The sequence below is a fragment of the Bufo bufo genome, chromosome 10 (assembly GCF_905171765.1).
Source record: "Bufo bufo chromosome 10, aBufBuf1.1, whole genome shotgun sequence".
NCBI lineage: Eukaryota > Metazoa > Chordata > Amphibia > Anura > Bufonidae > Bufo > Bufo bufo.
The window spans coordinates 83,729,944-83,753,891 of NC_053398.1; the positions used below are offsets into that span (position 1 = coordinate 83,729,944).

The 23,948-nt window shown below is 40.7% G+C and overlaps 1 protein-coding gene across 3 annotated transcripts in view; it reads right to left on the reverse strand.

The window, feature by feature from the left end:
• Positions 1 to 11,794: 11,794 nt before the first annotated feature.
• CTCF (CCCTC-binding factor) overlaps positions 11,795 to 23,948 on the reverse strand; it is a 71,106-nt gene continuing 58,952 nt past the window's right edge. For all 3 annotated transcript variants that reach the window (XM_040409648.1, XM_040409650.1, XM_040409649.1), the window contains exons 7-11: positions 16,153 to 16,313; positions 15,410 to 15,592; positions 13,672 to 13,819; positions 12,634 to 12,801; positions 11,795 to 12,201 (exon numbers count right to left, since the gene is read on the reverse strand). In XM_040409648.1, the coding sequence (XP_040265582.1) occupies positions 12,014 to 12,201; positions 12,634 to 12,801; positions 13,672 to 13,819; positions 15,410 to 15,592; positions 16,153 to 16,313 (848 nt within the window). In that variant the 3' untranslated portion in view covers positions 11,795 to 12,013. The remainder of the gene's footprint in view (positions 12,202 to 12,633; positions 12,802 to 13,671; positions 13,820 to 15,409; positions 15,593 to 16,152; positions 16,314 to 23,948) is intronic.

Consider the following 23,948-nt stretch of genomic DNA (forward strand, 5'->3'; position numbering starts at 1 on the left):
CTCCTTGTGGCTGCCCCCATACAGTGTAACGTCTCCTTGTGGCTGCCCCCATACAGTGTAACGTCTCCTTGTGGCTGCCCCCATACAGTGTAACGTCTCCTTGTGGCTGCCCCCATACAGTGTAACGTCTCCTTGTGGCTGCCCGGCTGCCCCCATACAGTATAACGTCTCCTTGTGGCTGCCCCATACAGTATAACGTCTCCTTGTGGCTGCCCCATACAGTGTAACGTCTCCTTGTGCCCCCCCCCCCATACAGTGTAACGTCTTCTTGTTGCCCCCCATACAGTGTAACGTCTCCTTGTGGCTACCCCATACAGTATAACGTCTCCTTGTGGCTGCCCCCATACAGTATAATGTCTCCTTGTGGCCCCAAGTGTTTTTTTCTTCTAAATGGGCATTTATCGCGATATATATCGTTATCGCGATAAATTTCTTAATATCGTTATCGTGGGAATATTTTTGATATCGTCCAACCCTATCTCCATGTCTGTATAGTTAGTTCAGTGTAATAATCGGTGAAAGGTCCTCTTTAAAGCAGTCGTAAACTCCACCTTAGACACCACACAGTGGTAGATACAGAGACTCTGCCTTCCAAAAGCTAGTGGAACAAAAAACGGTCTCTATGATATATGGAGACTACAACATGCTACAGAAAGATTACACACCTCTCTCAAATAGACACAACTCATACTCGCGTATAGATTTTTTCCTAATAGAGAGGCCACTAATAGATTCAATATCAGAAACAAAAATTGGAAACATTATATGGTCAGACCATGCTTCAATGAACCTTACACTGTCAATATCCCAACATTAGGTTAATGACTACATATGGAAAGTAAACCCATATATTTTAACTAACAGTCAATTGAGAAAGATCTGAAGGAATATTTTAAAATAAACGACACCCCGGATATGGATCCTTTCACTGTCTGGGGTGCCCATAAGGCTAAAATAAGAGGCTCGTTCATGTCATTAGGCTCTTATATCAAAAAACAGGGGAAAAAACAAACGACACTCAAAACAATTGAGAATCCCAAAATAAAACAAGCCCATCACATAACAGTAGAATTACAAAAAGCAAGGTTTCAGATGTACAACCTACTTCTACATAAATATGAAAAATCCTTGAGGAAAACTAAAATTAACTACTAGTCTCAAGACAATAAGTCAGGAACATTACTTGCTAGAAGATTAAAAGCCAAAATACAAAAATCTGAAAAATCACTCACCCCATCACAAAACAAGTCAAACTCGCCCCGAGAGATATTGCAAATACATTCAAAGATTATTATGAAAAGCTCTATAACCTGGCCTCTGATTTGACAACACTCCCGAATGAATCAAATCTCAGAGTTCCTAAAAAACCTCCATTTACCAAAAATTAAAAAAAGAACACCTCAAAGAATTAAATCTTCCAATTTCCCCAATTGAGATAACCAAAGCTATATGTTCATCCCCTAACCAAAAATCCCCTGGCCCTGATGGGTTCACTACTGAATATTATAAAAAATTCTCCCAAATACTACTCCCATACCTCCACAAAATATATAACCAAGCATTTACCACAGGTAGCTTCCCCAAAGATATGTTAAGAGCAATGATCGTAACCATTCCTAAGCCTGGTAAAGATGATTCAGAAGTAAAAAACGACAGGCCAATATCTTTATTAAATGTAGACGTTAAGATATATGCCAAAATAATAGCCAGTAGATTCCACAACATACTACCAGACCTGATAGGTAAGGACCAAGTAGGCTTCTTAACCTCCTCAGGACCGGCGTACGCAGGATTGCGTCTTTGCGGCGGCCCTGCTCTTCTGGGTGGACGCGCCGGCGCGTCCTCGCGCGAGACGCGAGATTTCCTGTGAACGCACGCACACAGGCGCGCGCGCTCACAGGAACGGAAGGTAAGAGAGTTGATCTCCAGCCTGCCAGCGGCGATCGTTCGCTGGCAGGCTGGAGATGTGTTTTTTTTTAACCCCTAACAGGTATATTAGACGCTGTTTTGATAACAGCGTCTAATATACCTGCTACCTGGTCCTCTGGTGGTCCCCTTTGTTTGGATCGACCACCAGAGGACACAGGTAGCTCAGTAAAGTAGCACCAAACACCACTACACTACACCCCCCCCCCCCCCCCGTCACTTATTAACCCCTTATTAGCCCCTGATCACCCCATATAGACTCCCTGATCACCCCCCTGTCATTGATTAGCCCCCTGTCATTGATCACACCCCTGTAAAGCTCCATTCAGACGTCCGCATGATTTTTACAGATCCACTGATAGATGGATCGGATCCGCAAAACGCATACGGACGTCTGAATGAAGCCTTACAGGGGCGTGATCAATGACTGTGGTGATCACCCCATATAGACTCCCTGATCACCCCCCTGTCATTGATTACCCCCCTGTAAAGCTCCATTCAGACGTCCGCATGATTTTTACGGATGCACTGATAGATGGATCGGATCCGCAAAACGCATCCGGACGTCTGAATGAAGCCTTACAGGGGCATGATCAATGACTGTGGTTATCACCCCATATAGACTCCCTGATCACCCCCCTGTCATTGATCACCCCCCTGTCATTGATCACCACCCCTGTCATTGATCACCCCTCTGTAAGGCTCCATTCAGACATTTTTTTGGCCCAAGTTAGCGGAATTATTTTTTTTTTTACTTACAAAGTCTCATATTCCACTAACTTGTGTCAAAAAATAAAATCTCACATGAACTCACCATACCCCTCACGGAATCCAAATGCGTAAAATTTTTTAGACATTTATATTCCAGACTTCTTCTCACGCTTTAGGGCCCCTAGAATGCCAGGGCAGTATAAATACCCCACATGTGACCCCATTTCGGAAAGAAGACACCCCCAGGTATTCCGTGAGGGGCATATTGAGTCCATGAAAGATTGAAATTTTTGTCCCAAGTTAGCGGAACGGGAGACTTTGTGAGAAAAAAATTAAAAATATCAATTTCCGCTAACTTGTGCCAAAAAAAAAAAATTTCGATGAACTCGCCATGCCCCTCATTTAATACCTTGGGGTGTCTTCTTTCCAAAATGGGGTCACATGTGGGGTATTTATACTGCCCTGGCATTCTAGGGGCCCCAAAGCGTGAGAAGAAGTCTGGTATCCAAATGTCTAAAAATGCCCTCCTAAAAGGAATTTGGGCACCTTTGCGCATCTAGGCTGCAAAAAAGTGTCACACATCTGGTATCGCCGTACTCAGGAGAAGTTGGGTAATGTGTTTTGGGGTGTCATTTTACATATACCCATGCTGGGTGAGATAAATATCTTGGTCAAATGCCAACTTTGTATAAAAAAAAAATGGGAAAAGTTGTCTTTTGCCAAGATATTTCTCTCACCCAGCAAGGGTATATGTAAAATGACACCCCAAAACACATTCCCCAACTTCTCCTGAATACGGCGATACCACATGTGTGACACTTTTTTGCAGCCTAGGTGGGCAAAGTGGCCCATATTCCAAAGAGCACCTTTGATTACCCCCCTGTCATTGATCAACCCCCTGTAAAGCTCTATTCAGACTAGGTGGGAAAAGGGGCCCACATTCCAAAGAGCACCTTTAGGATTTCACAGGTCATTTACCTACTTACCACACATTAGGGCCCCTGGAAAATGCCAGGGCACTATAACTACCCCACAAGTGACCCCATTTTGGAAAGAAGACACCCCAAGGTATTCCGTGAGGGGCATGGCGAGTTCCTAGAATTTTTTATTTTTTGTCACAAGTTAGTGGAAAATGCAGATTTTTTATTTTATTTTTTCATACAAAGTCTCATATTCCACTAACTTGTGACAAAAAATAAAAACTTCCATGAACTCACTATGCCCATCAGCGAATACCTTGGGGTCTCTTCTTTCCAAAATGGGGTCACTTGTGGGGTAGTTATACTGCCCTGGCATTCTAGGGGCCCAAATGTGTGGTAAGGAGTTTGAAATCAAATTCTGTAAAAAATGACGAGTGAAATCCGAAAGGTGCTCTTTGGAATATGGGCCCCTTTGCCCACCTAGGCTGCAAAAAAGTGTCACACATCTGGTATCTCCGTACTCAGGAGAAGGTGGGGAATGTGTTTTGGGGTGTCATTTTATATATACCCATGCTGGGTGAGAGAAATATCTTGGCAAAAGACAACTTTTCCCATTTTTTTTATACAAAGTTGGCATTTGACCAAGATATTTATCTCACCCAGCATGGGTATATGTAAAAAGACACCCCAAAACACATTCCTCAACTTCTCCTGAATACAGAGATACCAGATGTGTGACACTTTTTTGCAGCCTAGGTGGGCAAAGGGGCCCATATTCCAAAGAGCACCTTTTGGATTTCACTCGTCATTTTTTACAGAATTTGATTTCAAACTCCTTACCACACATTTGGGCCCCTAGAATGCCAGGGCAGTATAACTACCCCACAAGTGACCCCATTTTGGAAAGAAGAGACCCCAAGGTATTCGCTGATGGGCATAGTGAGTTCATAGAACTTTTTATTTTTTGTCACAAGTTAGTGGAATATGAGACTTTGTAAGAGAAAAAAAATAAAAATAAAAAAAATCATAATTTTCCGCTAACTTGTGACAAAAAATAAAAAGTTCTATGAACTCACTATGCCCATCAGCGAATACCTTAGGGTGTGTACTTTCCGAAATGGGGTCATTTGTGGGGTATTTGTACTGTCTGGGCATTGTAGAACCTCAGGAAACATGACAGGTGCTCAGAAAGTCAGAGCTGCTTCAAAAAGCGGAAATTCAAATTTTTGTACCATAGTTTGTAAACGCTGTAACTTTTACCCAAACCATTTTTTTTTTACCCAAACATTTTTTTTTTATCAAAGACATGTAGAACAATAAATTTAGAGCAAAATTTCTATATGGATCTCGTTTTTTTTGCAAAATTTTACAACTGAAAGTGAAAGTCATTTTTTTGCAAAAAAATCGTTAAATTTCGATTAATAACAAAAAAAGTAAAAATGTCAGCAGCAATGAAATACCACCAAATGAAAGCTCTATTAGTGAGAAGAAAAGGAGGTAAAATTCATTTGGGTGGTAAGTTGCATGACCGAGCAATAAACGGTGAAAGTAGTGTAGGTCAGAAGTGTAAAAAGTGGCCTGGTCTTTCAGGGTGTTTAAGCACTGGGGGCTGAGGTGGTTAAAAGGCAGACAAGGCCCAGATAATACCAGAAGAATCATCTCATTGCTTCAAAACTGTGATAGAACAAAAACCCCATCCATCTTCCTAACAATTGATGCAGAAAAAGCATTTGATCGTATCAATTGGAGATATGCTTTTAAAGTATTGGATGAATTTGGTATAGTGGGCAACATTCATTCAGGTATTGAAGCATTGTATAGCAATCCCTCTGCAAATGTGTATGTCAATAGCTCCCGATCTGGAAACTTTGACATTTCAAATGGCACCCGCCAAGGATGCCCTTTCTCACCCTTGCTCTTCATATTATCTATGGAACCGCTAGCAACAGCTATTAGACAAAACCCAGATATCAAACGGGATAGAATTAGGCCATCATGAGTATAAAACTAGCCCTTTTTGCAGATTATATTATCTTAACCCTCACGAATCCACAATATTCACTGAAGGCCTTCTTTGAGACCACCTCAGCTTTTAGCAAGTTATCTTATTACAAAATTATTTAAGATAAATCACAAGACTTACCCCTAAACCTGAACCCAACCCTCCTAAAAAAGCTTCAATCAGAACACAATTTGGACTGGCAACAAACAGAAATCTCATATTTGGGCATCCAGGTGTCGCATCCTTCCTCTAAACTTTTTGAGTCAAACTTCCCCAAAATAGCCACTGGAATTTCAAAAGACATAGCCGAGTTCTCCTAAAATATGATTTCTTGGCTAGGCAGAAAAGCAGCATACAAAATGCTGCTTTTGCCGAAATTGCTGTACCTCTTCACATCACTACCAATTGAAATACCAAAATCCTATTTCACATCTGTGAATACAAGACTGAAGTCATTTATCTGGAGTGACAAAAAACCCAGAATTGCCTTTAAAATTATCACGGGACATCACAAAAAAGGAGGCCTGGAAGCCCCACATATACAACTATCACTTCTCTGCAATATTAGACCAACTCTCACACTGGTGGTCTGATAACCCCAATAAATTATGGGTCCAAATAGAAAATAATTTATGTGGTCCAACTTCAATGAGAACTAGACTACTGGCACATATCTGGGGTTTTTCTCCTCCTTCTCCCCCAATTATTGTAATAAAAATATCTGATGACGCATGGAAATGGTTCCTCAAACAGAGAAAGGGGAAGATCCACTCCCCCGTCTGATTCCACATTGGAATTCCTACAGGATCAGATCGCTAATGTTTCCTTGACAGAATGGAAAGACTTGGGTATCAACTCCCTCCAAGATTTTTTTTGAAGGGGGCATACTCACCTCTTTTACAGATTTCAAAACTAAGTTCAATCTGGAAAAAGAGGATTTCTATAAGTTTTTAAACATAAGAGAATTTATAACCAAACAAGATTTCTGAAAGGAAAAAAATTACCATGCATGACCCCAACCTCCAACCTGTTTAAAAAATCTAGAGGAATTACAATATTTTATAACGAACTAGCAGAACCACAAAACCTGTCTACAAATAAATATATGGAGAAATGGAGGGAAGACCTACAGCTGAAAATAGATTTACAAGATTGGCACACTGCATTTTCGAATACTTACAAATACTTCAGTAGTACTACACACAGAGAAGCCCTGATCAAAACATACCTTAGATGGTACTACACACCTAGTAAACTGCATTTAATCTTCCCAAACACTACAGACAGTTGCTGGAGACAATGTGGGAAAAAGGGCACATACTACACACCCTTTGGGATTGCGTAGCAATTAAACCTCTCTGGGATGCTACAAAAACATTGCTAAGATCCATCCTAGGATACCAAATAAATTTACCCCCACAACTTGCACTACTCCTAATAGATTAAACGATTTCCCAGATGATCAAAGATCAATAATAGCACACATGGTTATGGCTACCAAATTGGTAATAACCAGACACTGGAAATCCAAAGATACTCCCCACATACAAGAAGTCTAGCAAATTGTTAACACCTGCTCATTTGAAAGGGCAATTGCCCGAGTCCAGAAAAAAAACCCTTCCTTCCACTATAGATGGGATAAATGGATGGACAGCACCTTTTATCGTTCTCAGCTTTGAGTGTTCAAGGAACGAACCTGCACTGTTATGTTATTTTACTGTTACTACTATTTTTTCTGTTACTTTATTACAATCACAATTTACCAACTTTTCAGCACTAACTATAATGGCAGTATTAAAAATATGTTTCATACATAACTAAGAGTAAGATTATCAACACAACTGATTACTAATATACTGTGAAACGCTGTTATCGAATACACTGTTAATAAATAAATCACACTTAATAAAGCCAAACCACATTTAAATTACGGTTATAATATTTGATACCATATATCTAAACAATGATGTTGCTACTTTCAGCATAGTTATTATGATTACACAATGTTAATAAAACTTACATTTTTAGCTAGAACCCATGATATATAGATAGATATATATATCTATCTCTCATCAATAATGCTGAAAATGTAGGAATAACTTTTTTGCACATTATATACTTACTGTTGGAATTTTTTCATGTTATAATTGTGATGCTTTTAAAAAGGAAAAAACTCAATAAAAAGATTTTTACAAGAAGAGTCCTGGTTATTCATAATCTCCTGCTCTCCCCGTCCATCCACTGATGAAGGGCAGTTCTCTCCTAGAGAGAAAGGGAGAAAACTAGGTAGAAGACTGTCAATCAGCAGCAGGTGGGCAGGATTTCATGAATAACCATGGCTCTTCAGGTGGCTGGGACTCTTTTTCAGGCCCAGTCTGCAATGATTGTGAGGTTGGTTCAAAGCAACCACTTACTTTTAAATGACAGACTGCTGAAATCAACTCACCTGTCTCTACTTTATTCTACTGTTGGTATGGGCAGCATAACGTTGATGACAGGTTCCCTTTAACACTGACAAAGTTAAGGTATTTTTTCCTTCCCATTTGAATAACATGTCACCAGTACATACTAAATGGTAAAACACTGGGTAACACTGACATGGAAAAGGACCTAGGAATTTTAGTGAACAGCAAACTAAGCTGTAGAAACCAGTGTCAGGCAGCTGCTGCCAAGGCCGGTAAGAAAATGGGTTGCATCACAAGGGGCATAGATGCTCGTTATGAGAACATAGTCCTACCACTATACAAATCACTAGTCAGACCACACATTGAGTACTGACATAGGCAGACATAGCAGAGCTGGAGAGGGTTCAGAGAAGGGCAACTAAAGTAATAACTGGAATGGGGGACTACAGTATCCTGAAAGATCAAAATTAGGGTTATTCACTTTAGAAGAAAAAAAAAAAAAAAACACAACTCAGGGGAGATCTAAAAACTATGTATAAATATATCAGGGGTCAGTACAGAGATCTCTCTCATCATCTATTTATTCCCAGGACTGTGACTGACGAGGGGACATCCTCTGCGTCTGGAGGAAAGAAGGTTTCTACACAAACATAGAAAAGGATTCTTTACGGTAAGAGCAGTGAGACTATGGAACTCTCTGCCTGAGGAGGTGGTGATGGTGAGTACAATAAAGGAATTCAAGAGGGGCCTGGAGGTATTTCTGGAGAGTAATATTACAGGGTATAGTTACTAGAGATTGGTTGCTGATCCAGGGAGTTATTCTGATTGCCTGATTGGAGTCCGGAAGGAATTTTTTTCCTTCTAAAATGAGGAAAATTTGTTTCCACCTCCTCTTTGTCTTCCCCTGGATTAACTTGCAGGACAGCAGGCTGAACTGGATGCACAGATTTTTTTTTTTCAGCCTTATAAACTATGTTAATATGTAATCTATCACAAGCTGGGATTGGACTGATAATCATAGTGATTGTTATAGTGGGAGCGTAGTTACTGGTTCTGGTATACAATTTACCTGGAGGCCGTATTGTCACCTAGGATTCATTTCACCTTAGAATTGTATGCTTTTTAAGATTTATATTTACTAAAATACTTATAGGGAACTAGAATGCTTTAGGAAATGCTCAAAAAACTATTTGTGATTTTTCTTTATATGTATGGAGTGTGCCATTGCACAATGCTGGTAACATTCTAGTGCACCTGGTAGCCTGTGTAACATGGGCTATTATAGGTGGGGCTTGCAGCCCTATCCCTTCTCCCACTGCATGAATGATCTCACTATGGAGGTATGTGGGAGCTTGGCTGTGAGTTAGATCTTAGCACAATTCACACACCGTAGGTAGTCTAGTGGTAGGACCCATGCCCCACTTAGATACCTTGACGGTTGTGCAAAAAACGCTCCGTTGTGTTCCTGACAGTAATACATTGGCTAAAGTCTCAGTTCTTAACATCAGCCTGAGGGATTGGCCAGTGTTGTCAGTTGCATATCATTGTGGTGCACCTTTTGCAGTGATTTATGTATTTGTATATTTTCATCCACACACTACTCAATCTTGTGTAGGATGCTTTTGTGGTGCATGTGGTCCACTGCCGACATCCTCCATTGTATGCATTTTTTGCTGGGGATTGCCGCCAGCAACGGATCACATGCGGAGGAATTGCTCACGCGGTCATAAACACGCGACAGTGTGGGGTTTTTTGATCATTTCCTCCCATTTAGGCCACTTTATTTTGGTGATTTTTCTCACCTTTGTGGAGGCTCCAATTCTGGTTTTGGCTCACAATCACTGATAGAAATTACTGACCAAAATACTGATGTGTGAATGAGGCTTTAGGGTAGGTTCATATGGAGAATTTTCAACACTGAAAAAACCTGATGTGGAATCTGCAATATGTATATATGAGTGCGAAGGGGGATTTATCTTGGTAGATTTAGTATTCTGTAATCTATTACAGCCCCACATGATGGTAACCAAATCTAGTTTCTACCATTACGAACTAGGAGACACCTTCCAACACAAGATATCCAGAATACACCCAACCACCTCCTCTACACTTTGTGCCTTACGTGCACCAAGATAAGAGAGATAAAGGGGGAGAGGGATATATGATACATAAGAGCTAATGGAAACTGCAGCCTCCAGAACACACACATTACATAAAACATGTACTGAAAGGGACATTACCACATGAAAAGTCTGAAAATTGTAGCAGCTTGCAAACAGCCTTTCAAGGTTCTGAAAGAATTAAATGCAAAAGGGTGTGAATAGCCATTAGGAATTAAAAAATAAATAAAAATTTACACTGCAAAATGTGTTGCAACTATACTGCCCACAAGCAGGGGCAGATGGGCCATTGACCCTACCTTAAGACTTCCCAATTAGTCAATGTTCGGTGGGCCAACAGACTCAGGACGGCGATATCGTCCTATGAATGGTGATGCAGATGAATACCGAAGAGCTATATATTGTGCTGTACTGTGGTATTTGGCTCTGCTGGGACAGCAAATTGTGCTGCACTTCTATGGTATTGCTGGACCGGCGTTCGTGTGCCTGCTCCAAGTACTTGAGCTGACCAAGCCTATTTGTGTTACTCCCACCTTCTGTCATTTGTGCCCACCTACAACATGGGGCAACAGTTTTTTTTTTTTTTTTTTTTAGGGCCACAATAAATTCCCAGTCTGGCCCTGCTCATAAGTGACAAAGAGAAAGGAACAGGTATATTTACAAAGAAATCATCAGACAAAATAATCCTACATTATTTATTAGCTGTACAGTAGTACATTCGCATTGGAAAACCCCTATTTTTTTTGCCCATCACAATATTTTAACAATGAAACAATGTTGGCCTCTTAAAATGAAAATATCACAGGACAGAAGGTTATAAAATGAAGAAAATCCACAAGAACGGACTTTTCAAAATCTAAAGTGAAAGCTATTGAAAAGGAGAACATTTAGAGTAAATTAAATTACAGGCAAACGGAATGGAGTTTCACTTAATATGAGAGAAAAAAAAAATAATTATATATATATATATATATATATATATATATAAAATATATAAGAAAATAGTGTAAAAAAACTGGCGTCAATATGTATCATGCATAATTAAATTTATGGTCATGGACAGTATGGAGATGGGAGGGAAAAACAGCCAACATTTAGCTTTTGGTTCAAAATTTGCAAATTTTATCATCCAAGGACATTTATGTATATTCATTCTTCCCAAGTCAGCAATTAAAATGACTGACTACATCTTGCCACAGTTATTGAAATTTCTTAATAGAAAAAGATTAAATGTAAAAAAGTTATTTACAGAATCAAGTGTTGCACAACAAAGCCATATTCTGAAAAAGAAAATCAAAAACATTTAAGCATGCTATATATACTAATGATGGACATCCATGTGTAGCAATCAGTTGTACTTCTGGGAATAATCTGTTTTATGCCATAATTTTTACAATAAAAATGTAGGCCTCATCAGGATTCAATTTTCGCTAATGCAAATAAAACAATGTACACAAAAGTAATAGCCGATTTTATAGCCAGTCCATCTGCATTTGACATTTATCTTTTTACATATGCCTAATACCATTTAAAAAAATGAAAGAATTTGCTAAAAGAACAAGTTATTCCGTTTTTAAATTGGGTAAGACCCTCGCTTGAGATCTCAATGCCAAAACGTAAAAATAAGCAACTAAGAAAGTAGTCACTTTTCTTTTACTGAATTCTCTAAAATGCCACCAACACTACGTACAACTTCTAGGCGTCCATGACTTCACTTTTTTTTTTATATACTGAAGACCACATCCTTAGACAGCCAATGTGTATTACCATCTTTCCGCCTAACCGGTTCAGTAAAAGTCCTTAAAATTTACTGAAAGCTAAATTAACAAAAAGAGAAACAAAAATAAAACATTTCCCATAAAATAGAAATGAGCCATTTAAACACAGCCCCTGCCAGTTCAATCAGAAGCCAAAAAAATCTTTTATTCATCACCGGTCCATCAGGCTAAATATCATCTCTGGAGTACTGAGATCTCCATTTGGAGCTTCAACTGTAGGAACAGTTGGTGGAGCATCTATTACTACTTCTGCTTCCATGTCAGTTTCTTTCTTCACTTGTACTATGATGTTTTCAATTTCTCCTGTACTTTGATCCTCCACTTGAATAACTGTAGCAGCTGGGGGGAAAAAAGTATTAGCATTATTTGATAGTCTGAAAAGAATCTTCGGTTTTTAACGGTGCTCAGATACAGCATACAAGTACTGGATTGCTTGCAGTCAATTATCCTTCCTAATTTTCTGTGTTACCTATATTCCATATTTCACCATTGTATAAATAAAAAAATAAAAATAAAAATCCCTGAAATCTCTCTCCAACCGCTGAGCCTTATAATAGGCTGACCTGTTCTAGACAGAGGACGCAGATCATCCACCCCATACAGGTCACAGCACATATACAAAGCTTTCCCATATAAGTCAATAGGGCACATTACTCAACTTTACCAGTTTTCTGCCTACAAAAATTCGAACTTTATGCAAATGGAATGCTTTTTATAACAAGTTCAAGGCAATTTCACACCTTTGATTAAAATAAAACTACAGAAACATACTTTGTTTCAGCTGATTAGTCTTTCCGGGTGGCCTTCCTCTGCGTTTCTTAGCAGGAGGGGATAGTGAAGTTAGTGACTGTTCTGCTTCATGATCTATTATCTCAACTGGAAGTTCATCTTCCTCCTCTTCGTCATCTTCATCATCAAAGTCTGGATCTGCATTATCCTCTAAAAATAATAATACAAAATCAAACCTTCAGCACCAAGAAGCTTATAAGTGAAAATTAAAGCGTTCCAAAAAGGAGTGTACACGGTTCTCAGCTCAAGGCTTGACAAAGAGCGAGTTAGCGCGAAACAGCTGTTGCCGATCCATACACCTGCGTACTGCTCCATGTCCACCACATTTTTGTAACTATGAAATAAACTGCAATTTAAGATTGATGGTGAGTGCCGCGGTACTTTTTTCTATTTTTGGATACCATAATATGGACTACATCACCAGCAGAGCACCACCGTGAAGCTAGTGAGTCAGTGCGATTAAGTGATTTATGTGATCATACAGACACGTGTGGCAGTGCCAGCTTGATATTTCTTATCTCTCACTTAATATATTAAAGTTGAGATCAGTAGTGTTGAGCGAACTTGCAATTTCAGGTTATCTAAGAATTCCATCACCACAGACCATAATGGAATTCTGACAGTATGCACCACGGAAGCCTATAAGAGGCATTCCGTCATAGTAGAAGTCTATGCTGGCCATAACAGACTTCCTTGGTGCATGCTGTAATAGAATTCAGTTATGGTCTGTGGTAACAGAACCCATTACAGAATTCTTAGATAACCGGAACTTGGAAATCGCAAGTTTGCTGAACACTAAAGATCACCAGAACAAAAGGTGGGTAGCCAACAGCTGAATGTACCCACCCAACTGGCTTTTAAGGTCTCCTAGAAATGCCAAGGAGAGCAATATGGAGAGCTAACCACACCACTGCAGAGAGGGACAAAAAGATAAAAGATTTGCAAAACTACAGAGATCTTTGATGATTCAAGCCATCTACAAAATCTAAAAAAATTTTTTCCTAAACTGTATATTCTTACCACTATCAGTCGAGCCTTCCTTTTTGGAGCGCATCTTTCTCTTGCGTCCACGTTTTGCTTTCTTATGTATTGCCTCAGCATCCCCACCATTTTCGCCATCTGTACCATCAGGGCCAGTGCAATTATCTGCATGCCTTGACATTGTATTCTGAAGCGAGAAGCAAGAGCACAAATGTGATCACAGAGATAACATAGGAGCAAAATTGAGTTCATACAAGTATTAAAAAGCATTGGAGGTACAGACTAAGCAATAAAAGGAACCTGCCATGAAAATGCAATCCCACCTATGTGCACAGTCTTCTAGAACTAGAAATTTATTCATTCATCGATGTGACGGCTACAGCAAATATTTGGCATCATGGTCTAATGCTGTACAATGTAGTATCGCCACTGAGGACACTGACTTGCTGTAGCAGTAACCGTCTGAATGTATGCCACAGCATTTGCGCACGAGGGGGGGTCTCTGGTCTCTAAATATTGATGACCTATATGCAGAATAGGTCATCATTATATCAGGGGGTTTTGACACTGAGCACTCCTACCGATTAGCATGAAATGGTGCCACTTGTCCTCTCATGATGCATTTTCACCACAGGAGCAGGTGAACAGTTCACAAACAGCAGTTTCAGAAATAGCACGCTCGTCCAGAAAAAACAGTAATTAGAATTTTGGCATCTGATAAACCACCCGTTAATCATGACCTCAACAAGGGATGAGTGTGCCTATTTGCACACCTTACATACCCATCATGCCGGCTCATGACGCGACTTCTTTCATGAGCCGGTAGCTCTATAAATTCATATGCACTGAACCCCCCCCCCCCCCCCCCCCCTAGTGGTGGCTCAGCGCGCTGAGGTCAAAAGTAGGAAGTGCCAATAATAAAGTGACCCGACTAAGTATTTTTCAACGTATTTATGCTGCAAAAGTGCCAGGAATACAAGACCTTAATATCCCCCTTTTAAGCTCCATACCCACCATGAACTGTTTGGAGTCACCACTAGGGGGGGGTTCAGTACATATGAATTTATAGAGCTACCCAGGGGGTTAAACTGGCGACAGCAAAATTAAAAAGGGGTTATCCCATGACCAACAAAAAATAAAAATCTGACATCTAGTATACAATATCTTTCTAACAAAGCTAGAACCAGTCCTGTGTCCCACATTCATTGCTCTCCTAGATTTATATCAAGCTGACAGCTCAAGAGGAGTGTCTTTTCTGCCTCAGCTCAGGGGGCGTGTCCAGGCTCTCCCTATCACAGCTCAGGAGGCAGATAAAGGATGATGCTGAGCATGTGCGGCCATATCGGTGAGCAGGACAAAGAAATAAGAAATAGGTGGTGTTCATACAGACACATTTTATTGAATAACTGGCTACATTTTAAATTGCATGGAATTCAAAAAGTATTTCGATGCCGTTTTGAACTCTAGAATATTTTTCATGAGACAATCCCTTTATCTCAGAACCTAGCACTGAAAGTAGGATGCCACCTGAAAGTGATGGTGCAGACAGTTCTGAAGTCCTCACCACCGCAGTGCTGTACTATTAGGTCTTTTTGCATTAACGACCTATTTGAAGCAACGTAACAGTACAAAATAGAAAGGAGTTAAAAGCCAACAGAGTGGAGGATGCCATGAAGGAAGGAATGTTAGTCTGAATTTATGATAATCTGTACAGCCTATAGTTTTGCATACAGCTTTTGCTTTTTTCTATGAAAAACAGTTTATTCCAACATCTTACCCTTCGCGTAAAGGTTTTTCCACACTTTGAACACACAAATGCAGCAGGAACAAAGCTAGGATCATGATATCTCTTGAAATGCATGTCCAGAAGCTGCTTCTGACGAAACGTTTTGTCGCAATGGCTGCATGCATATGGTTTCTCTCCAGTATGGGTACGTTTGTGCATTATCATGTGACGTTCCTGAATAAAACAAATAATGTAGTCAAACTTCCACAAATAAAAATTATATTATACACAGCTACATAAATATAAATATATATATACATATATTATATATATACATACATACACACACACACACACACACACACACACACACACATATATATACACCAGTTTAAACAAAAAACACTTAAAAGTGAACAAGACCACACCTCCTGATGAGCATTGTAATGTGAGCATCGCGCAGGGCAAAGGAATTTTTAGGAGATCCGGTGACTTACCAGGCTCTCCATAGTGACTGCTAGGTGGAGGCTTCCGCCCAGCAGTAAACCGGGTGACATCATTGGCACTAATGGGCAGGCTGTAAAATGGCTAGGGCAGCGCTAAAGCCAGCCCATCAGAGTTGTGACATCACCAGGGACACTGCTGGGCGGAAGCACTTGCCCTGCATGATACAGCGCAAGGGAAAGCATCGGAGGGGTGAAGATAGGGATATGTCTGGGTTCAGCTCTGAACCCAGACAACCCCTTTAACATTTAAAAGAAAATGTGACCATACTGTGCCAAAAGGTAACTTACCTGTCTGCAAGCATATTCACACTGGTCACATTTGAATCTTTTTTCATTTTTGTGAGACTTCTGGTGCTGTATGAGGGCATAACGCTCATGGAAGACCGTATCACAGTACCGGCACTTCTTGCCTTGTTCAATGAAGGAATGCTGCTTACGTAAATGCACACCTTGATTAAGAATAAAATGAAAATGATGAACATTAAACTGTAGGTCTTGGTATCGTTTTAAGTAGGTCAGATAAGTCATAAGTGTGAATATACCTTCGCCACATTAATTAAAATTTTAAGTTTTAATTAATCGACTTCATTAGAGATCGACTTGACTGAGTAGAAGCACTAAATGTTCAGTAGCAGGAAAAGAGGGGGGGGATCCTGTTTTAATACTTCATATCTCAGCCTTGGTAACGGTTGGGGTCATTTAGGATTAGGGATGAGAGAAGCGAGCTTCAGATGCAATATCCGAAGTCTCTTCGCTAAAAACTTTGTTTTAATGCTGTATAGAGAGAGATCTGTCTCCGTACAGCATTAAAATATACTGCCTCCAATAAGGCGAAGTTACTTATTCGATGTCGCTCGTGACTTCGTTGAATAACTTTGGTACTAGATTTTTAAATTGGAAAACCAGTTCAAAACTTGGAACCGAAATCAGCTTCGGTTTCAACTGGTACCTCGGAAATCGCTACTAGATTTCAAGAATGTGAAGTGTCAGAATGATACTAGAGGATTTCAGTGTTTATTTCTTTTAATGCATTCACAGTGGATTAGAAGTTTACATAAAAGTGCCTAGGACTTGGTATGGTCTTTAAAGGGCTTCTGTCAGCCCACTAAACCGTTTTTTTTTTTTTTTTTTGCTTAATAATAACCCCTACACTGCGATTTATCCATACACAAGTAAAATAATAATTTTGGTTCAGTAGAATTTGCTAAAACCCTATTTTTATAATATGTAAATTACCTTGCTACCAGCAAGTAGGGCGGCTACTTGCTGGTAGCAGCCGCATCCTCCGATGGTAATGACGCCCCCTCCGCTTGTTGATTGACAGGGCCAGCGGACGGGATCTTTCTCCGCTGGCCCTGCCTGTTTTCATTCAATATCTGGCGCCTGCGCCGCGGCCGTACCCATCTTCAATCGGCGCAGGCGCACTGAGAGGCGGCCACTCACTCGGCCGCTTCATCCTCAATGCGCCTGCGCCGGGTGTAGATGTGACGTCATCGGCGCAGGCGCATTGAGGATGAAGCGGCCGAGTGAGTGGCCGCCTCTCAGTGCGCCTGCGCCGATTGAAGATAGGTACGGCCGCGGCGCAGGCGCCAGATATTGAATGAAAACAGGCAGGGCCAGCGGAGAAAGATCCCGTCCGCTGGCCCTGTCAATCAACAAGCAGAGGGGGCGTCATTACCATCGGAGGATGCGGCTGCTACCAGCAAGTAGGGCGGCTACTTGCTGGTAGCAAGGTAATTTACATATTATAAAAATAGGGTTTTAGCAAATTCTACTGAACCAAAATTATTATTTTACTTATGTATGGATAAATCGCAGTGTAGGGGTTATTATTAAGCAAAAAAAAAAAAAAAACGATTTAGTGGGCTGACAGAAGCCCTTTAACCCCTTAAGGACCGAGCTCATTTTCACCTTAAGGACCAGGCCATTTTTTGCAAATCTGACCAGTGTCACTTTAAGTGCTCATAACTTTAAAACGCTTTGACTTATCCAGGCCATTCTGAGATTGTTTTTTCGTCACATATTGTACTTCATGACACTGGTAAAATGAAGTCAAAAAAATTATTTTTTTTGCACAAAAAAATACCTAATTTACCAAAAATTTTGAAAAATTTGCAAATTTCAAAGTTTCAGTTTCTCTACTTCTGTAATACATAGTAATACCCCCAAAAATTGTGATGACTTTACATTCCCCATATGTCTACTTCATGTTTGAATTGTTTTGGGAATGATATTTTATTTTTTGGGGATGTTATAAGGCTTAGAAGTTTAGAAGCAAATCTTGACATTTTTCAGAAATTTACAAAAACTCAATTTTTAGGGACCAGTTCAGGTCTCAAGTCACTTTGCGAGGCTTACATAATAGAAACCACCCAAAAATGACCCCATCTAAGAAACTACACCCCTCAAGGTATTCAAAACTGATTTTGCATACATTGTTAACCCTTTAGGTGTTGCACAAGAGTTATTGGAAAATAGGGAGGAAATTTGAGAATTTCATTTTTTGTCTAATTTTTCATTTTAACCCATTTTTTCCACTACCAAAGCAAGGGTTAACAGCCAAACAAGACCGTATCTTTATTGCCCTGACTCTGCCGTTTACAGAAACACCCAATATGTGGCCGTAAACTACTGTACGGCCACACAGCGGGGCGTAGAGGGAAAGGTGCGCCGTTTGGTTTTTGGAAGGCTGATTTTTATGGACTGGTTTTTTGACATGTCCCATTTGAAGCCCCCTGATGCACCCCTAGAGGAGAAACTCCCTAAAAGTGACCCCATCTAAGAAAGTACACCCCTCAAGGTATTCAAAACTGATTTTACATACGTCGTTAACCCTTTAGGTGTTGCACAAGAGTTATTGGCAAATGGGGATGAAATTTGAGAATTTCATTTTTTTGCCTAATTTTCAATTTTAACCCATTTTTTCCATTAACAAAGCAAGGGTTAACAGCCAAACAAGACTGTATCTTTATTGCCCTGTCTCTGCTGTTTACAGAAACACCCAATATGTGGCCGTAAACTACTGTACGACCACACAGTAGGGCGTAGAGTGAAAGGTGCGCGGTTTGGTTTTTGGAAGACAGATTTTGCTGGACTGTTTTTTTTGACACCATGTCCCATTTGAAGCCCCCCTGATGCACCCTAGAGAAGAAACTCCATAAAAGTGACCCCATCTAAGAAACTACATCCCTCAAGGTATTCAAAACTGATTTTACAAACTTTGTTAACCCTTTAGGTGTTGCACAAGATTTAATGGAAAATAGAGACACAATTTCAAAATTTCACATTTTTGGCAGATTTTCCATTTTAATATTTTTTTTCCAGTTACAAAGCAAGGGTTAACAGCCAAACAAAACTCATTATTTATGGCCCTTATTCTGTAGTTTACAGAAACACCCCATATGTGGCCGTAAACCGCTGTACGGGCACACGGCAGGACGCAGAAGGAAAGGAATGCCATACGGTTTTTGGAAGGCAGATTTTGCTGGACTGGTTTTTTGACACCATGTCCCATTTGAAGCCCCCCTGATGCACCCCTAGAGTAGAAACTCCAAAAAAGTGACTATTTTAGAAACTACGGGATAGGGTGGCAGTTTTGTTGGTACTAGTTTAGGGTACATATGATTTTTGGTTGCTCTATATTACACTTTTTGTGCAGCAAGGTAACAAGAAATAGCTTTTTTGGCACGTTTTTTTTTTTGTTATTTACAAAATTTCTCTGACAGGTTTTATCATGTGGTAATTTTATAGAGCAGCTTGTCACGGACGCGGCGATACCTAATATGTATACAATTTTTTTTATTTATGTAAGTTTTATACAATAACTTCATTTTTAAAACCAAAAAAATGTTTGTGTCTCCATAGTCTAAGAGCCATAGTTTTTTCAGTTTTTGGGCGACTATCTTGAGTAGGGTTTCATTTTTTGCGGGATGAGATGACGGTTTGATTGGCACTATTTTGGGGTGCATATGACTTTGACCGCTCGCTATTACACTTTTTGTGACGTAAGATGGCAAAAAATTGCTTTTTTTACACCGTTTTTGTTTTTATTTTTTTTACGGTGGTCACCTGAGGGGTTAGGTCATGTGATATTTTTATAGAGCCGGTCGATACGGACGCGGCGATACCTAATATGTATACTTTTTTTTTATTTATGTAAGTTTTACACAATGATTTCATTTTTGAAACAAAAAAAAAATCATGTTTTAGTGTTTCCATAGTCTAAGAGCCATAGTTTTTTCAGTTTTTGGGCGATTATCTTGGGTAGGGTCTCATTTTTTGCGGGATGAGATGACGGTTTGATTGGTACTATTTTGGCGTACATTCAACTTTTTTGATCACTTTTATTACCTTTTTTGGGAAGTAAGGTGGGCAAAATTTCAATTTTCTCATAGTTTTTATTTTTTTATTTTTATGGCGTTCACCGTGCGGGGAAAGTAACATGACTGTTTTATAGATCAGGTCGTTACGGACGCGGCGATACCTAATATGTGTAGTGTATTTTATTTTTTTAATTTTTATTCAGTGATAAATGTTTTTTTTTTTTTTATCTTAACTTTTTTTTACATTTTTGTGACCCAGACCCACTTGGTTCTTGAAGATCCAGTGGGTCTGATGTCTGTATAATACAGTACAGTACAATATATATTGTTCTGTACTGTATTTTACTTACACTGAACAGATCTATGCTTTTAGCACAGATCTGTTCAGCACCATGGAACCCTCCCCGTCTGCTCAGAACTTCGCAGACGGGGAAGGGTAAGCACGGGGCTGAGGGGGGCTCTCTGGGGGCTCTCTCCCTCTCCATCGGGGGGCTGCAAAGGCACAGCAGCCCCCCGATGGAGAGGGAGGGAGCTCCCTGATCGATGACAGTTAACTTTTTCCATACAGCGGTCCGTACGGACCGCGGTATGGAAAGGGTTAAACGGCTGACATCTTCACAGATGTCAGCCGTTTATACCAGGGTGCCAGCAATGTGCTGGCACCCTGGTATAACCACTAGAAGCCAACGATCGTTCATGGGGAGGCGGGCGGGGGATCGCGATCCCGCCTGCCGCACCGCCCGCCTCCCGCAACGCCCCCCCCCCCCCCCCCCGCACCACCCGCCGACATAAAATCGTGCAGGGGTGCAGGGGGGGGGGGGGTGAAAAATAATGATTTTAGCCACTCTAAAGCTTCTGATCCCAGCGGTCAGGGTCCGCGGGGATCAGAAACTGCAAAAAGCGCAGCAAACCGCAGGTCTGAATTGACCTGCGGTTTGCTGCGATCGCCGATACGGGGGGGGGGGGTCAAATGACCCCCCCCCCCCCCTGCATTGTTACGGGATGCCAGCTGAATGATTTCAGCCGAAATCCCGTTCCAATTAACCCCTGGGGCGCCGGAATACAGATTTCAAGTCAGAACGTACCGGTACGTCCTGGGTCCTTAAGGACTCGGGAAATAGGGCGTACCGGTACGTCCTGGGTCCTTAAGGGGTTAACCAGCTTAAGGACAAGGACATTTTTTTGCAAATCTGACCAGCGTCACTTTATGCAGTGATCACTTTAAAAACGCTTTTACTTATCCAAGCCATTCCGAGATTGTTTACTCGTTACATCATGACAGTGGTAAATGAGTCAAAATATTTCATTTATAAAAATAAAAAAACAACAAATTTACCTAAAAATTGGAAAAATTAGCAATTTTCAAAACGTCAACTTCTGCTTTTAAAATAGCTAGTGATACCTTCTAAAATAATTACTTTACATGTCCCATATGTCTACTTTATGTTTGGATCTTTTGTAAATGACATTTTCTTTTTTTGGGATGTTAGAAGGCAATTTAGAAGCAAATCTTGAAATTTTTCTGAAAAATTTCCAAAACCCACTTTAAAGGGACACTGACAGGCCAAAACAGCATATATAGTTAGATATATCACATTACAGGTCTTATACAGTCTTTTAAAAGCATATAAGTATCCCCCCTGACCACCTTATAAAGAGCGAAATATAAAGTTTTATAACCTGCTTCTCCTGTCAGCAATCTGCCCAAGGGGCGGCGTTTCATGTGAAAATGCGCCCAGCCAGCCTTCCCAACTGCCGTTTGAAGCCCCGCCCAGCTCATCAATATTCACTTCGCTGGGCGGCGGCTAGAACTCTCCCCAGTCCCGATCCTGCGCAATTCAATCCTCCGGGCATCGTTCATGCCCAATCTTCTGCGCCTGCGCCCCGCCGTGCGATCGCGCCTGCGTACACACACCAGCCTGCGTCTTCGAGGTAGCTGCAGCTGGATCGGTACTGGGGAGAGTTCTAGCCGCCACCCAGCGAAGTGAATAATGATGAGCTGGGCGGGGCTTAAGAACGGCAGTTGGGAAGGCTGGCTGGGAGCATTTTCACATGAAACGCCGCGCCTTGGGCAGATTGCCGACAGGAGAAGCAGGTTATAAAACTTTATATTTCGCTCTTTATAAGGTGGACAGGGGGGATACTTATATGCTTTTAAAAGACTGTATAAGACCTGTAATGTGATATATCTAACTATATATGCTGTTTTGGCCTGTCAGTGTCCCTTTAAAGGACCAGTTCAGGTCTGAAGTCACTTTGTAAGGCTTACACAATAGAAACCACCCAAAAATTACCTCATTTTAGAAACTACACCCCTCATTCAAAACAGATTTTACAAATTGTTAACCCTTTAGGTGGTTCACAAAAATTAAAGGAAAATGTAGATGGAAATTCACTTTTTTGGCAGATTTTCCATTTTAGGGTACTTTCACGCTACCGTTAAAGTTTTACAGTATTGAGTTCTGTCATAGGGGCTGATTGAAAGCAATCCGTTCAGTATGCATCAGGAAGTCTTCAGTTCAGCCACTCTTACGGTATTTGGCCAGAGAAAATACCGCAGCATGAAATTCCGGAACGGATCCTGCATTATTTTCTATTAAAATGCATTATGCCGGATCCGGCACCAAGTGGTCCGTAAAAACAGATCCGGTTTTCCAGTCTGCGCAGACCTTTAAAAATGTGGAAAAAAAAATACTGGATCCGTTTTTCCAGATGACACCAGAGAGACTGATCCGGTATTGCAATGCATTTGGGAGACGGATCCGCATCAGTCTACAAATGCTAACCATTTGCATACGGATTTCAGGATCCGGCAGGCATTTCTGGCAATATGTATCCATATTCTGAAAGCCAATTTTTTATTTTTTTTTTGTTTTTACATTTTTGGGCAACTGTCTTATGTAGGGGCTCTTTTTCGGTATGAGATGACGGTTTTAATTGGTACTATTTGAGGGTGCATATGACTCTGATCGCTTGGTATTACACTTTGTGATGTAAGGTGACACATATATATATATATATATATATATATATTTTGACTTTACAGTTTTTATTTTTAACGGTGTTCACCCGAGGGGTTAGGTCATGTGATATTTTTATAGAGCAGGTCATTACGGACGTGGCAATACCCATTATGTATACTATATATTTTTGGGGCGATTGCCTTAGGTAGGGGCATTTTTTTTTTGCGGGATGAGGTGACCGTTAGATTGGTACTATTTTGGGGGGCATACGCCTTTTTGATCACTTTGTGTTGCACTTTTAGTGATGTAATGTGACAAAAAAATTTTTTTTTTTTTAGCAGCTTTTATTTTTTTTGACGTGTTCACCTGAAGGGTTAGGTCATGTGATTTTTAGGCTACTTTCACACTAGCGGCAGGACGGATCCGACAGGCTGTTCACCCTGTCGGATCCGTCCTGCCGCTATTTCGCTGTGCCGCCGCTCCGTCCCCACTGACTATAATGGGGACGGGGGCGGAGCTCAGCCGCAGCCCGGCAGTGCACAGCGAAAGGCCGCCGGACTAAAAGTATTGCATGTTAGACTTTAGTCCGGCGGCCTCTTGCCGTGCTGCGCCCCCGTCCCCTTTATAGTCAATGGGGACGGAGCGGCAGTCTGGCGAAATAGCGGCAGGACGGATCCAACAGGGTGAACAGCCTGTCGAATCCGCCCTGCCGCTAGTGTGAAAGTAGAGTTATAGAGCTAGCCGAGACAGATGCCGCGATACCTAATGTTTCTACTTTTCCCCGTTTTTTACAAAAAAA